General features: G+C 36.6%; 2 protein-coding genes and 1 pseudogene across 4 annotated transcripts; 1 reads left to right on the top strand and 2 right to left on the bottom strand.

Moving 5' to 3' along the window:
- Positions 1–238: 238 nt before the first annotated feature.
- On the top strand, positions 239–10,407 carry MRL1 (Pentatricopeptide repeat (PPR) superfamily protein). 3 transcript variants are annotated; one of them, XM_059601023.2, is made up of 19 exons: positions 241–645; positions 1,179–1,887; positions 2,052–2,283; positions 2,469–2,532; positions 2,632–2,776; positions 2,875–2,990; positions 3,546–3,674; positions 3,818–3,991; positions 4,128–4,292; positions 4,631–4,771; positions 4,846–4,945; positions 5,040–5,148; positions 5,269–5,360; positions 6,327–6,417; positions 6,700–6,931; positions 7,029–7,121; positions 7,607–7,655; positions 8,361–8,454; positions 9,642–10,407. In XM_059601023.2, exons 1-19 carry the CDS (start codon positions 310–312, stop codon positions 9,874–9,876), a joined length of 3,306 nt encoding a protein of 1,101 aa, XP_059457006.2. In that variant the 5' UTR covers positions 241–309; the 3' UTR covers positions 9,877–10,407. The 3 variants fall into 3 exon arrangements, 2 of the variants coding, with proteins under 2 accessions (XP_059457006.2, XP_059457013.2); XM_059601030.2 differs by having other exon boundaries at positions 274–627; XR_009440778.2 differs by lacking the exon at positions 7,607–7,655 and having other exon boundaries at positions 239–645; positions 9,642–9,730.
- Positions 10,408–12,968: 2,561 nt separating this feature from the next.
- LOC132182017 (auxin-responsive protein SAUR23 pseudogene) lies at positions 12,969–13,671 on the bottom strand (annotated as a pseudogene).
- Positions 13,672–16,521: 2,850 nt separating this feature from the next.
- LOC132181923 (auxin-induced protein 15A) lies at positions 16,522–17,088 on the bottom strand. The gene has a single exon (XM_059595148.2). The coding sequence runs from the start codon at positions 16,961–16,963 to the stop codon at positions 16,655–16,657; it is 309 nt and encodes a 102-aa protein (XP_059451131.1). The 5' UTR covers positions 16,964–17,088; the 3' UTR covers positions 16,522–16,654.

The following is a 17,088-nucleotide window of genomic DNA, read 5'->3' as shown; positions in this document are numbered from 1 at the left end:
CTTTTTCATTTTTTTTATACCAAACATTCTTATTTTTTTTCACATCAATATATATCAACTACAGTATTTAGGCCATCCCATTTGTCAAACACCCCCTAATAGTATGTACAAATAATAAAATAATAATAATAATAAAAAAACAATGGGGCTTAAGGATGAAACAAAGACCGTTAGGATGGCCAAGAACCATGCCGCGTCAGCAACATTTGGATCAGCAAAAAGAACAAATCGAACCGAAGCCTCACTCACTCGCTTACTCACGCTCTTCTTCCTCTTCTTCCCCTATCCAAATCCTATGTACGTGAATCCATGGACGTGACTCTCTCTTCGAAGCCCCAAGCGCTACTCCTAATCCCATGCACTCCACTCACTTCTTCTTTCTCTTCCAATCTCATCCGCCGAGACTTCCTTGGCTGCTCCCGCGCTCTCAGGCCGCCGGCCGGCACTCTTCGTTCCCGGAGGAAACAACGTAAGCTAGGCCTTCGCGTCCACTCCCCGCGCTTTATCTTCAGAGCTTCTCTGGAGTCTCACTCCTCGGTCCTCATCGTCGTCGTCGCCGTAGTCACCTTCTCTGCCGTCTCTGTCGTCCTCTTCAATCGCTATAGAAGAAAGAAGAACGATGGAGAGGTCGGTGAACTGAGAATTGTACATTTCGAGGACTCAATTCTTTGAATTCTTTGCCTTATAATCCTTGTCGATGACAAATTTATCTAGTCTCTCTGTTAAGTATGGGAAAATGTGTGCAATAGTTTATTAGAAGAGCTGGAACTTTAAGTAGTACTTACCACAAAAGGAACTTTGAATATTAAGGATATAAATCAATGATTACCCAAAAAAAGAGACAGAAATCTAATAATCTATAGTTTTTGAAATGAAAATTACCTTAATTGCCTTTTTTACTTATCTGGATAGTGTACTAGTCTATTAGTTATTTGTTGCTATATATGATCATCTGTAGCGTAGAATTTTTTAACTATTTTTCCATCACATCCCTTTGTCCAAAAGTGTATTTTTTTGTTGGGTTTTGAAGAAGATTTTATTGGATCGAGTAATTATGGAAATTAATTGATTGAGCATCTGAATATAGTTAGGATTTTATTATTTGGGTGAGTTATAAAAAAAAAAAAAAAATCATTAGCTAAATGGCCTGGCCTGTGCTCATTTTATGCTGATTACAGGTGTCGGGGCCTCCAAATTTTGCGTTATTGGAACTAGGACAAGATGTTATGAACTGGGTCTTTGGAGGTCTTCATAAGGGGAAAGAAAGAAACAGGTTAAGGGATAAAATCGGAGACAGCAGCCATGCTTCTGAAGATGAAGAGGCTCCATTGCTGTTTCAGAACTCTGCTTTGATTGATGAAGAGGCTCTTGTCACTAAAACATTACCACTACCTGGTTCTGATGTTCTCACATCTAGTATTAGTGATTCTTCGAATACAAATGGACCTGTTTTTGACTCTTGTGCGGTACAACCTTTTACTTTTGCTAAAGAAATGACTGCATTACAAGTGGAAGGGCCTGAAGAGGAAATTGCTTCTGATTTAGAGTTGCCCACACTGATGGATAATATTGAGCTTAATGGTTCTTCTGTTAACATAAATAATTCACCTGCAGAAGTGAATGCATATGACAAAGCAAATGATGAACATGGTGAAGAGGGCAAAACCATCAGCGATAGTGTCTTTATTGGAGAATCAGTTAGAGAAGAGCTTTACATGTTTTATGAGGCAAATGAGTCAGTGGCAAAATCTACGGAAAGTTCAAGCACTTTAAAATCGTTTTCTCATCATGCCTCTGTTCTGAATAGCAATAAATATTCTTCATTAATGAGGAGCTCTGCACTAAGAGGAGCAGAATTATCAGCACAGGTTTCTCTTCAGACTGCAGGTAATGCCATAGATAATATACAAAAGTTTGTCATTTCTGTGAATGGTTTTTCTTTGAGCATTAAGTTTCTTCTCTGTTTCGCTTTCTTCCATGTCGTAGATAGTCCAGGATTTATTACTTTCCTCAGTATGCTAACTTTATATAAAGGATGTTTGTTGATTCAGAATATGTGCAAGGAAAAGTACCAATTGCAAGTCATAAAGAAGGCCTTCCCCACAGGAGAAGAGATTCTGGAAAAGGCAATGGATTTCCAGGAGACAGGGAGATTAGACATATGCCTCAAAAAAATTATAAAAATTTTCCTCAGTTCCCCCACTCAAGCAGGATGCAAATCACTGACAAAAAGCATCCTTCAGAACAACTTAGTGCTTACAATCGACTGCTAAAAGTGGGGAGGTAACCAAATATTCTGTTCTACATTTTTTACTTGTCATTGACAAAGAAACTTCTTGGAATACTATTTTCTAATCACAAGTTTGATTTGAAATGTATAAACAAGGATAGTGTCTATACCAGCTTTTCTCTGTTCGTTAGTCATTTTTAAAATCTAAGTGCTATCGTCTTTTATATGGGTCTAATAGGTTAACTGAGTGTGTAGAATTGCTTGAGGATATGGAAAGAAGTGGTTTGTTGGATATGAACAAGGTAAACTGGTAGCTGTATCCTCTTAGCAACTTAACCGTTTCTTAATATTCAGTTATTGAATTTTGAATGTCTCTAATTCATTGAATTCTTTGGTTTCAGGTTTATCATGTAAAGTTTTTTGAGAAGTGCAAAAGTCAAAAGGCTGTTTCGGAAGCTTTTCGTTACACAAAGCTGATTCCAAATCCAACGTTGAGTACGTTTAATATGCTTATGTCAGTGTGTGGGAGTTCTCAAGATTCAGAGGGTAATTTTCTTTATTATCATCCTTTATTTTGCACTGTAGTCGTTCATTGTTTCTTATCCAAATGCTTTGAATTCATGATGTGTGTTTTATGCATTTAGGAGCTTTCCGAGTTCTGCGACTTGTCCAGGAGGCTGGACTGAAAGCTGATTGCAAACTTTACACTACTCTGATATCAACTTGTGCTAAAAGTGGGAAAGTTGATGCAATGTTTGAAGTATGGTATCTTCCCTCTTGGTTTCTTTTAGCTCAGACTACTATCAATACATAGGATCTTTAACTAGGGTTGCCTCATTGGATTTCCTACCTCACCTTTTGTCATTTTTAAGAAGCTGCTGTGAATACAATAAACTGTTATCTTCATCTTAGTCATATGATATTCGTGCTTATCACCAGCTAGGGCTGGCAATCACTATCTAAAAGGAAAAACTATTTGCCTATTTGTCTTTGCTACTTGTGAAACTTGAAGCTGAAATCCTACTGTCAGTAATTAAATTTTTTCTAAACTCGGAATGAGTGTGAAAAGTGTTAGAGAGCAGGTGAGAGAAGTCGAGATATTTGACTGGCCTGAACAAAGGAATGCTACTCCGCCCTATCTTCCATTTCAATGTGTCTTTCCCAAAATCTTTTGTATGCCTTTTCCTGTTAAGAAGTAAGGAAAGTATGCAGGGAAATATCCTCTGGTTTAGATATTGTTTTTGAATAAAATGTTATCATATTTCTTATTCTAGGCTTGCCACATTCATTAAATTCATCCAAGTTTTCTACCTAGGTGTTTCACAAAATGGTTAATGCGGGAGTAGAACCAAATGTTCACACATATGGAGCCCTTATTGATGGTTGTGCCAGAGCTGGACAAGTGGCTAAGGCATTTGGTGCTTATGGGATATTGAGATCTAAGGTAAGATTGTAGAAATAGTTTATCTGTTTTCATTATTGCTGATGTGAGTCTATTAAGTTGTTGTTACTTCTCAGTAGTTATTTGAAAGGATGTGGTGGCATGTTCTTGTTTATTTCATGCTAAATGAATCTTGTATGCAGTAGAATGTGAAGCCAGACCGAGTAGTATTCAATGCGCTTATTACTGCATGCGGTCAATCAGGGGCAGTGGATCGTGCTTTTGATGTGTTAGCAGAAATGGGGGCTGAGACACAGCCAATAGATCCTGATCATGTCACTATAGGTGCTTTAATAAAGGCATGTGCAAATGCTGGTCAGGTGCGATTGTTTGTTCTTTTTTACTTTTATTTTTAATTACAAGAACCATTTGGTCATTCTCTTTGCAGTTATTAGGCATGTGTGTCACCTTCCATCATTTTTTTAATTAACATTTAGTAATCCTTTTCTATTATAGGTTGATCGGGCACGAGAAGTATATAAGATGATTCATCAATATAACATTAAGGGCACTCCAGATGTTTACACCATTGCTGTTAATTGTTGCAGCCAAACTGGTGATTGGGAATTTGCTTGCAGTGTGTACGATGACATGACTAGGAATGGTGTAGTCCCTGATGAGGTACTTTGTTTGTGTTACTTTTTTCACCTGACAATCTGACATGTATACATGTGCACTGCTGTTTTGTGTTGAGATTGTAATCTGTTAACAGTGGTGAAGTGATTACAACATCAGTAACTTCTTCAAATTTAGTTACTCTGTTTGATTTAGGGTCTGGAGAAGAAAGGAAAGAAACTATACAGCAGAGTTCCCTCCTTTTCTTTTTAGATTGTAGAAGAGGGCAGAGCAATGTATATCTCAATTTGCCATTTGGTGTTTGCATTTCTCTGTTGTTCACAAAACTGCTTTGCATTCAAAATGTGGAGACTGCTTACTCATTTTTTGGTCCTTTCATGCAGATGTTTCTCAGTGCATTAATAGATGCTGCAGGCCATGCTGGAAGGCTGGATGCTGCCTTTGAAATCTTACAAAAAGTCAGGGCTCAAGGAATACAGATTGGAATTGTATCATATAGCTCTTTGATGGGAGCATGTAGCAATGTATGTCTCTTCTAGTAGTTCTGCTATAACATTTATAAAGTGACAGTAAAAAAATTTCCCAATCCTTGATTCAGGCCAAAAACTGGCAGAAAGCATTGGAGCTATATGAGGATCTCAAATCTATGAAAACGAAGCAAACTATTTCAACAGTGAATGCTTTGATCACGGCCCTGTGTATGTCTATATCTATTGTTTTTTTTTCAAGATAATCTGATTATAAGCATGATGAGGATTTTTCTAGAAATTGCCTAATGAAACTTCATTGCAGGTGATGGGGATCAACTACCAAAGGCTATGGAAGTTCTATCTGAGATGAAGGAACTTGGATTGTCCCCTAACAGCATCACATATTCCATACTTCTAGTGGCGAGTGAAAAGTAAGTGTTCTAGAGTTTCTTAAATTTATCTGACAATCCCCCATTTTACATTTACATTTTGTTGATGATCTGAAAGCTCTTCAATTGTTAACATTTGTTATGTTGCAACCTTTTTTATAGAAAGGATGATCTAGAAGCAGGCCTCATGCTCCTTTCTCAAGCCAAAAAGGATGGGATAATCCATAACCTCGTTATGAGGGGATGCATAGTTGGTAAGTTCACAGGGTTTGCTATTTTCTTGGTCCTATGTTGTTTCCCCTTAATTAAATCTTTACGTTATTTTTACATCTCATTTGAAATATGTAGATTCTTTTGTTTTAATTTTTTTTTGAAATGGAATTTGAAGTGATCTTATCTGCTTCGATAAATTTTAGGAATTTGGTATGAGGCAATAGCTTTGCTTACTATTTCAATTGTTTGCAAGGAGTCCTTTTCTAATCTTACTGCTTCATTCTTAAAATGTTCATATATCTTCAAATTTGATGCAAAACAAATTGGGTGTTTCTTCTTGATGTCAAAAGCTCTCCAAATAATTAAAATAATGTTGAAGGTATTGGCAAAAGATAGTATGTATGGTAAAGTTTGGATATTCTGTTGTATTATGGCTTCCTCTCATTAGCTCTTTCCTGGTTATTGTTGACATCATTTAGCAGTCCACCTAATCATTTCTTGGAGCATTTTCATGGAGTAAATAGAACAATGAGATGCTGACTTCATAGAGCCATAAGTACTGACTGTGCAGGATCTTCCATTTGATTTAAAGGGGGTGTAATTTACAACTTGAAAGTATTGTTCCAGATTGATTGCCAAAAGATTGAGCAGAATGATTCCTTAGGATGTGTAGAACCATATATTTTCTGAAAATAAGGATATAGGTTTTCCAGTATTGGTTCCAGAATCTGGATTTGGAGTTGTGCTCTTTTTAGATACCCTTGAAGAGAATGTGGGTTAACCAACTCGTCATGAGTTCAGTTAATATTTGTGACATATAAGCCATAATATTGTTTGTAGCTTCTTTCAAATGACTTTGAGCTCTAATGGAAGAGGTCACAGATTCCAGTTATTTCTGGCTCAATCTTATTCGTATTTTCAATGATTAAAAAAATTTAATTTTTGAAGTACAGTCTGTCTTCTGGTCGATTAATTTTAATAATCATTTAAATTTCATCTCTTCAAAGGTATGTGCTTACGGGGATTTGAGAAGGCTTGTACACTTGGTGAACCTGTTTTGTCTTTTGACTCAGGACAACCACATGTTGACAATAAATGGTATGCGAGTCTTTTTTACTACTGCAAATATTCTGTTAGCAAGTGCTTGAATCACGGGCAATCAAAAAGCAACATATATATGGTATAAACTGTAGTGAGTGATCATGAGGTGAACATATAAGAAATGCTCTTCATTGTCTTTCTGCATTTTCAATTTCATCCAAGTTGTAATTGTAGTAGTTATCTATAATGCTTGTGCCTATCATGGAACTGTTGCTTTAACACTAATGCAGTGCCTGAGTAATTTCTATTATACTGCACCTTTTCCTCCTCTTTCTTCAGGACTTCGGTGGCCTTAATGGTGTACCGTGAAACAATTGAAGCTGGTGTAATGCCTACAATTGAAGTTTTATCACAAGTTCTGGGATGCCTGCAACTCCCCTGTGATGCGTCCTTGAAAGATAAACTCATTGAGAATCTGGGAGTGAGTGGTGACACTTCAAGATGCTCAAACCTCTGTTCATTAATAGATGGGTTTGGAGAATATGACCCTCGTGCTTTTTCATTAATTGAGGTGAGTAGTAGCTGTTATTGATTCTATGCTTATACCAAACTCGTGCTTATTATGAAAACTTCCTAAGAGACCATCTGACATTGTTATCAAATTATAGGAAGCTGCTTCACTTGGAATTGTTCCATGTGTATCCTTTAAAGGAAGTCCTATTATTGTTGATGTAAGAAACTTGCAGACTCATACTGCTGAGGTGAGCTTGTCTCTCTAACATTGCAGAAAATATATTTATGGTGATCATTTCTGCTACACAAGTTCTGAATCATCATTAGAGAAGTATGATGTTCATTGACACTTCTTAATGAGTGAGGGAATACTGTGACTCTATGAACCATTGAAACTTTTTGGTTTATTATATTTTGGTGGGAAACCTTTCACTTTGAGCAACGAGACCTGCCTTTTAGATACTTTCTTTTTTTCTTTTTATTAATGGTTACAATTGTCTATTCATGTGTCTATTGCTTCTTACTTATTTATGCCTTCCTTTCGTGCTACATAACATGTGATACTGACCTTGAATATGTTAGCACTGAATCTTAACATCTATACTGCATCTCTCTCTCTCTCTCTCTCTCTCTCTCTCTCTCTCTCTCATGCACACACAAATTATAAGCAAGATACATGTGCTATGATAGTTCATGAATTTGAATTACTGAAATTCTTTTAAAAATTTGCCAGATCTACCTCTTGACTGTTTTGAAAGGTCTCAAGCATCGGCTTGCTGCTGGTAATAACATCTAAACTTTTTTACTTTCCTTTTCCAGATTTGACCTATGAGATGGTTGTAGTCCAGAAGGTAATCTAACCGAATGAATTTGTGAAAAGTATCAGAAATTAAAAATTAAATTGTTATGAGTAGAGAAGTTTTTGTGAATGTCAGCTTTTCTTTATGCCTTTTGTTAATTATTCTGCAAGTAGTTCACCATTTCATTTTCTCAAACATCATAGCAATACATTTATTTCCATTGAAATATTTGTAATTTGAGTTAATATGAGACAATTGAACTTGCAGTGATATACATTATAGGTAAAGAAAATAAGTTAAGTACTTCACTGAAATATGCTATGCACCTTGGTGTGTCAGATTTGTTTCCATATCAGCAAATGACCGATATTGCTTTGTCAAGTTTACATGAAACTTGAGTTGGATCATGACGTTGTTGTGTTAAGTTGCAAACTTGGCCAAGATAAACTAACTATGACTTTACAATGTTGTGTTTGGTGTCCCATACAAACATCTCAAAGTGGGGAGCGGCTACCTTTTTATTCTAATGTTATCTTGGTAGTTCCCCTTTATTGTTTTCTGTTTGAAGAAATATGCTAAAATATTTCATCTCTCTAATCCTATGAACAATTTGGATGTTGAACATTGAAATAACATCTTATCATACATAGCCATAAAATTTATTGTTCTTGCCCCAAAATTTTGCAGGTGCAAAGTTACCGAACTTAAACGTTTTGCTGTCTGTGGATAAGACAAATTTTATGTCTCCAAAGGGGGAGAGGACAATCAATCTTGCAGGAAGGTGAGAAGAGCTTGTTAGTAATTACAATTATTTTCGTTTTGACTTAAGTATCTTGTATCTAGGTTAAGCATCTTTTGACATATGTGATTTGTTAAATTGGATTTGTGCAGAAAAGTATGAGGTTATAGCCAAGATAGCATAACTTGTGCTACAAATAACTAAACCCAGCATTGAGCAATATAGCTATTGGGTTTGAAAAACCAAATAATAGCCATCATAGCACTCTACACTTATTAACTGTTACATTTTAAATAAATAATCAGATTCAATTATCTATTCTAAATCCAAAGTGCTCAGTTCCACATCTACTTTATTTGGTCACTCCTAAAAAATTGGCGACATCTTCTAGGTATTTTAGAGAATAAGCGCAAATTCATGGGAATTGTTACATATGTTTGAAGAGACAAATAATCTCAGAGCAAAAGAAGTTATGTGTGACAATTATCTAAAGCTTATGGTGCAAATTGTGGTTAACAGGATATATTTGGATAGTTGACATTTTCTTTATTTTTTAAATAAAAAATTAAGCAGAACATGTCACTTAGCAAAGAATTTGTAATAAATCTCTTATTTGTCTGTAATAAAGATCACGGGGTTTTTAACTAGCTCAAATTGCCATCCCTATCTTGGATATCATCACATGATGTTCTGACTGCCACATGGTGTTATGATAACGCCCAAATGGTGCTCATCCTCACTTTTGCAGAATAGTTTGTATTTCACTTGCTATTGTGGAGCGAGTTGTCAATGCCACATCTGAAAAGTATCATTTTAGAAAATGTAGATCACAAAGGAGTCACTTGCCATCACCTTGGAACACAAATTATACTGATCCTATTCTCCAAAGACAATGGTAGTTGGTAGCTCTTTAGGACCCTGTTCATGCCATACTTTCTTTATTACAGCCTAAATATAAAGATTATTAGTGATCTTTCAATATGATCTAGGTCCCTTAATTTGATGGTATGTGAAGTGCAAATGTGGTTTTTCCTCTGTAGGCTTATGTGATCATTAGTGCTTTAGTGATTTTTGTCTTTTGCATCCTTCCCTCACACTTGGGTTGCATCCAAGTTGCACTTTTTAAATACATTACTTTATCCAAAATACTAGTGTTTTTCTTTGTGCTCCTTGCTATCGGAACTGCTATTTGTCTTGATTGACTTGTCTTTGTATTATTACCATGGCAGGGCTAGCCAGGCAGTTACAGCATTACTTAGAAGACTTGGATTAGAGTACCAAGGGAATGAATCATACGGAAAAATTAGAATTAATGGGCTAACCCTGAGAAGATGGTTTCAGCCAAAGCTCACTTCTCCATTCAGTGGGAAACCAGGAGATGGGAGCTCATCCCAGTCACGACTAGGAAAAGGGATCATCCATCAGCAGCGCGACATTCGAACTGGAAATCTGTCTATGGATTAAGGAGGCAATATGTACTCATTCCTATCAGGTGACAGCTTCACAGTATCTTGTGCAACTACACTGCCAGAAGCTGATGCTCTTTAACAGTTTTGTAATGACTCTCCTAACCCTTACTTACCACTCCATTCTTTGAAGATAGACACGTCAATAGCTGTAAGCACCTTCTGTCCACAGACTAGGGAAGAATGTGAGCGGAGGAAAATAAAGTGAATATACCTTCTTTGGTTCGATCAATTCATGCAAAGTGAAGAGATAGCCTTTGATTTCAAGCAATTCATGCAAAATGAAGAGCAAGGTGGCGCACTGTGAGCATGTTGTCCATTTTGAGATGCATTGCATTACAAGGTCGTGATCTCTGATTTCAAAACCAATTCATGGAAGGAGAAGGGACAGGTGTGGAGCTCTCTTTAGCATGCTTGTTCATTTTGAAACTAAAGAGCTGTTACATTATAATGTTATAATTGTCTAAAGCAGATGTAATTTGTCTGCACCTATTATAGGCTGTTGAAAAAAGCCTTGTTATTTGGAAGATCTATCTTTGTCGGCACTGCTCTCTATCAATTTCAAATTGGGGTGCTAAATTTTGTTTTAGACAAAATTTTCCTCTAAACTAAGTTGGAAAAAATTTCTGAAATTCTATTTGTTAAATTCTTCTAACCGAGTTTAGAGGAAACCATTGTCATGTTGTTTCGGGATGCAAAGTCGATTATGCAACATTTTCATTTCGCTAGGTGAGTATATTGACCCACCTTTCCCTACATCATTATCTAGTCCTGAGGCATATTAATTAGGGAGCCATTGAGGTTTTCAACTGTGAAAAACTTATATACGACTCCAAAGTACACCTATTCAACTGCCTAGATGTATCACTTAGAAGCAACAGAATAAGATCTCACTTAACAGTTAACAATCAACCAAATACAGATATGTAATGAAATTTAAGAACACAGATATTTGGTTACGAAGAGGAAACCATTTAGAGAACTCTCTAAATGCAAAACTTCTCCGGGACAGCTAAACCTAGGAAATCAATCCACTATAAGAAGAATAAGGAATACAAAAAGAATTACAAAATCTTTGCAATTTACTCTCCCTTGCACATGACAAGCGACCCACTTAACTTCTACCGTAGTAGTCCTTTCCAGAACATCTTGCACAATTATTCTATAAGATTTCCTTTCACCGGAATTTCGATTGGCTTCACGTATTTAATCTTCACTCACATAAACTAGAACAATATCTCTTTCTAAGCTCTTTGTTTTAGCTCTCAAAATACATACGTATAATAGGCAAAACAGTTTGTTTAAATAGAGAATAAAACAATAATTCAGCAGCCATGTCTGGACAGGGATAAGTGGGTGTTCGGACATGGCTAGGGTTACATATGCGTAACCACGTGGTGTCCGGACACCCAAGTCATGTGTCCGGACATGCCATGCAAAATGGTCTTGCTAGAAATTGGGTCCGGACCTAGCTTCTGACAGTCCGGACCTACCTCTCAAATGTAGCTTGCTGAAAATTGGGTCCGGACCTAGCTTCTGACAGTCTGGACCTACCTCTCAAATGTAGCTTGCTGGAAATTGGGTTCGGACTCAGCTTCTGGCGATCCGAACCTCCCCTTAAAAAACAGCTTGCTGGATGTAGTGTTCGGACCCAACTTCTGACGGTCCAGACAGGCCCTTCACATTTGACTTGTTGGATATTGTGTTCGGACCCGGCTTCTAACGGTCCGGACAGGCCTTTCAAAATGTGTTGTCTAGAAATTGGGTCTGGACCTGGCTTCTGGCGGTTCGGATAGGGCCTTCTAGAATCCTGCTTTCTGGACATGCTGAGGTGCTCATTTTTAACAACTTACATGCAAACCGAATGTGCCAAAACCTAAACTAACAAACTGGAAGAGGAATTGAAAGAAAAGTTCTCAGAAAGACTAGTGTATTCTAAAACAGAGCTCTGGTAATTCTTAAATTCTTTCTTTTGAATTATCTAGTGATTGTTGATGGGTGGCGGGTGGAGGATGGTGGTGGATGCAGGAATCGGGGCGGAGGGGAGCGGTGGTGGAGGACTTGGGAGCAGATTTTAAGAATTGCACTAAAAGTATTGCAGGGGATCAATATCCGCCGGCCTTATCCACACCAATCCTGACCTATGGTGCATCAGCCTCACATGTTACATTAAAGTCATTATCAGTGAAAAAAGTCAGGTTGCTTTTGTGCCAGAACTTGACATGATACCTGATGACACCCTAGACCTCGTAAGAGAAAAAAAAAAAAAAAAAAAAATCCATGTGAAGTTGTCTGCAAATGAGATATCAATGTTATATGAGCTGCTATACATGATTGAGAACAGATTTTTCATTCTATGTTTTATTGTTTTTTTTATTGTTTTTTTTTCTCCTGTTCAATATAATGATAAATTAGAATCTGGGTTACTACAAATTTAATTACAAGCCCTTTTAAAATTTGACGTGGCAGTTTATAATTAGTGAAATTAAATTTGACTTGTCAATATAATTAATTAGTGGTTGAGTTATTGTCAACTATAAACTTTTAATTGTTTCACCAATTATAGACTCTTAAGCTAATTTGTAAAGAAATTATAGTAAATTCGATAGTATCCTAAGCATTTTTCCAAGTTGGAATACATGAGTTAATCCTCTGCACTTCTCTGTTTCTTCCCAGAATTTTAATATGGAAGTACTTTCTCATATTCCAATTATAGTGAAGTAGCGTGCACACGTTGAATGCTATCTTGAAAATTACCAAGGAACACAATATGATATTTTACTCTTGCCTCTTTTTTTCAAAATTTACCACATAAGTCTCTACATTTCTTGGAAAAAAAAAAAAAAAAAAAAAAAAAAAAAAAAAAACCTCTACATTTCTAGATGATGTAAATATTGAGTTTTACCTTGAAAAACTCTCACAAGTGTGAGTGATTAATATAGCGTATTTAGATTCAAACTCACAAGTTTAAGCTTTTGGATGGATTAGTGCTGTTCCAACATATGTAAAACAATCCCTTGAAGTTGGAGTGCAATTCAATGCAAAACTATCTCAAAAAAGCTATAGAATCTGTTGGTGAGGAGTTATAGAAGATTTCAAATTCAAGAACTTCATTAATTTCTGGATGACGTTGTCCTGGGAGAGCAATTTACTCTTGCCCTGCCCACTCATTTACATTACTAGGGGAAAAAAAAAAGGTTCAAAATTGTGAAGAAAACTGCTGTGTGTTCTCCATTTCTCATGAGGCATGCAGCTGAGAAGTGAGATCAATGAAGGCGTCTTCTCTGCAGGGAATTGTTAGACCACCCATTGGATGATTGAACCCGAACTCTTCCTCAGCTCGGCTAAGCAAGTGTTGGAATGAAGGGTGGTTCAAGAAAGATATTGGAACCACAAACCTCTTTCTTTGGGCCTCTCCCACATAGACTGCAATGTGGCCTCTGGGAACATCCGACTGGTTTCTGGTATTCTGCAGTCTGAGAAGTTGCTTGGCATTGGCAATCATGGATGATGGCATACGTGTAATACCCATGACTGATATAGTACTAGAGCTTAATTGTATGATTGGAAGGTGTAGGAGCAGGATTTTGTTCAAGTTTTTGACTGACTTCTTTGGAGTTTGAAGGCTTCTCTGGTGTTTGTATTTATAGAGATATCAGAAACTGGTGGGAGTGATTTCAGGAAAATGGCCGTTGGGGTTGCTGAGAGGGCCTACCTTATGAAACTCTCACATGGCTTTGCTCAGTCTCAGTTATACTTATAGCTGCAACTCTCTCTCTCTGCCTCATGGTATTTATCCACCAACTTTTATGGTGCAGAAGACCCACTTGTGTGTTGGAATTGACAGGCCAACCAAAACCCCAGGCTGGTTTCACTGTTTTTCTGAGGCTTTCTGCTTCAAAACAGATGGCCGTACATTGGAAACAAACGGCAACACACCCATGTGATTATACTTTTGTACAACAAAAAAGCTATCACATGCAGCACAGAGGAAGAGAATGACATGGGCGATGGACCCAATACTAGTGCCAACTTCAGATTATTAAATATACTAGGGGCCCATCATTCATCAAGATATCGACTTATATCACTTTAAAACAACTAATCGAGCTACAATTAAATTTTTTTATAATTATTTACAAACTCATAACCAATGTTTGATTTAGTACCAAAGAATACCTTTATAATCTACTAATTCATAATCTACTAATTCAAGACAGTTTTTGTCACGACTCGCGAGTCGAACACGAAATTAACAGGTTAAGGTATAATCATGGGTCGGGTTAAAGTTGACCTATATAGTCTTATATGTACTCATGTCTCGACACGATTTATCTAAACCCAACATGCGATATTTATGGTTGATAATTTTTGACACAATCTAATAAAAAATCGACCTATATATATAATTTTATGTCTATACTTCAACATGATCTAAACCGACATTTGAGGAGGGAAAACATCCATATCACTTGTTAATAACTTAATATCTTTACTCCACAGGCTCCACACACTAATTTTCTTCTGCAATAAGAAACCGCACATTTTCTGGTACAGTTGGTGTACGTATGAGTGGTATATATGGTATATATACAACAACATATTCCATGCACTATGCAATCAACTGTTTGGCGTTTTCTACAAGTAAGGGCTTCCCGATAGGGTTGCGACAGTTATGTGCCGCCTAATCTGACACAACTGTCGTGCGGATTACGGAAATTCATTAGCATCTTGTACTTTTCTACTCTTGATTTCCACCTGCAACTGACCACGCTACTAGCACTTATCTTCAATAGTACTTCAACTGTCGTGGTCTAATTGCATCTGTCACTGACCACAAGAACTTCAGGACCCGGCAGCTGTGAATGAGGATAAAGAAGATTAAAACCAAAGTTAATTGGAGTTATATAGCAATAATGAAGAGTTACGTGAGATATAAATCGCTTAAAATAAAAGAGTTTGTAACGTGTAACGGGGAAGTTTGAAGGTCTAGACAGTGGCGGATATAGAAATTCGTATTAAGAGGGGTAGGAGGAGAAGGAGAAATTCGTATTAGGAGGGGTGGGAGAATGAGGAGTATGGGTTAGGATAAAAAAACTGAAAAAAATTACCTTAAAATTTTCTTTTGGGGGGGCGTGTGCCCCTGCGCCACTCCCCTTTGGGTCCGCCACTGGGTCTAGAGTCTTAGTAAGTGTACTTGTAATGAACCGATGAGTTAGGGCCTGTTTGGGTGTGCGATTGAGGGGTACTCTAAGTCGGTTTGAAAAAGAAAAAAATACCCGTTTGATAAAAAAAATTAAAAAACATTTTTAAGAGTAAAAAAAGTCAAAAAATTGCAAAAACGTACTTTTGGCAAAAGTTTAAAAATGAAGTTTTTGCCAAAAAGTACTTTTTAACATAAAAACTGCATTTCTCAAACACAAAATCTCAAACATGCTTTTAGCCTATATAGTTCTATACACATATTTTGACACAATCCGAATCTAATACGCTACATTTAAGATTGACAATTTTTTACACGAATTACAAACTTGATACGAACCAAATACAAAATTAGTTAAATAGGTAAGGTTAAGGTTGACTCTTATATCGTCTTAAGTTATACTTATGTCTTAACATGGTCAAACCCGACATGTGAAGACGAACTTACACTTGTATGCAATCTCAGCACTGATTTGTTTTCAGCTAGTCCCATAGTTAATGATCTGCAAGCAGATATATATGATGACTATGAGCATCCCCAAGTTCTGCCATAGATTTGACTAACAAGACCATAGTTATACACCGCATGTGGTCGACTCATATAATCAACATTGACGGCGGCCTATCCGCTCTTTTACTAAATTCATTTTATATATATATATATACACGTAAATAGACATTGTATCCCAGAAAATTAGCTGGAAAGAGCAGATAATTCAGCATTATATAGAGAAACAAAGACAAATTATTTATATATCGAGCAGAGCAGTCATAGAGAATATGTCTATGGCAATGGAAAATCATATTTTAAATTATGATCATGAGTGCATAATCTTCACTAAATATTGTTAATTTGGCCAATTATGATTACTGTTAAGTACAATATGCCTTATATATGTGAGGTATAAGCAGAAGACTAAGTAACCACAATCAGAAGCGTCTACGTCTTCTGACCAAAAAATAAAACAAGCCTCTTAAAAAAGATAAAACTCTACAAAGTATTTAAGAAAAAATACTCTGATTTGACAATAACTCAAGAGTGAGTTTTATAGAAAAGAAATACTTGTAATAAAGAAAACCCAGTTCTAGTAAAGAAAGTAAATATAATCTCAGTAAAGAAAGTAAATATACTTATAGTAGGGAAATGATTATAAAATAAAATAAAACTCTTTTTTCATTTTTCTTCTTTAATTTAGCATTGAGTGGCATGTCGCACATCCTACATCAATATGCTTGCGAAGTTCGGTTCGAATGGTTGACTCACTTGGTTAATACCACGAGATTTCGAGTCTTCACTCGACCAATGCACAGTTCGTGTAAACAGAGTTGTGCATCCGGCGTTTACTTAATAGAAATGGATCACAAACTAGCCTTACTTTAAAAGGGTCCTTATATATATATATATATTCACAATCATTCAAGACAAATCAAAATTCTTGCTCTTATCAATATTCTATTAACATTATTTCTGGTTTTAAGGAACCCTCGAATCACAAAAGACAATTAATGATCCTTTACTCATTTACATATCTATAAGAAGAAAAAAAAAGCTCAGAAATACAATATTAAGGCCATTAGCTTCTGGAGCTATTCAAACGAGAAGCAAGATGAATAAAATCTTCCTCTGCACATGGAATTATAAGCCCTCCCATTTGATGATCAAAACCAAACTCCTCCGCTGCCTTACTCAACAAGTCCTGAAACAGAGGATTCTTCAAGTAGGATATTGGAACCACAAACCGCTTCTTCCTCCCCTCCTCTCCCACATAAACTGCAAAATGCCCTTTTGGAACATCTGCCACCGTCGACCTTTTAGACGGCGGCGGCCGCCTTCGGATAACTTGCTTAGCATGAAGAACCATCGAGATCTGAAGAACACCCATTGCAGCAAAGACACAGAATTTTTGCAGAGAATTTCTGTTGTTGTTGAAAAATGATGTTTCTTTAAGAGTGATTGGTGGGTATTTATAGGAGATGGTGGTTTGGTTGCATGGAGGATGAAGATGTA

This window comes from Corylus avellana, chromosome 2 (genome assembly GCF_965113065.1).
Source record: "Corylus avellana chromosome 2, dhCorAvel1.hap1.2, whole genome shotgun sequence".
Lineage (NCBI taxonomy): Eukaryota > Viridiplantae > Streptophyta > Magnoliopsida > Fagales > Betulaceae > Corylus > Corylus avellana.
This window is presented reverse-complemented; position numbering and strand designations above follow the sequence as displayed.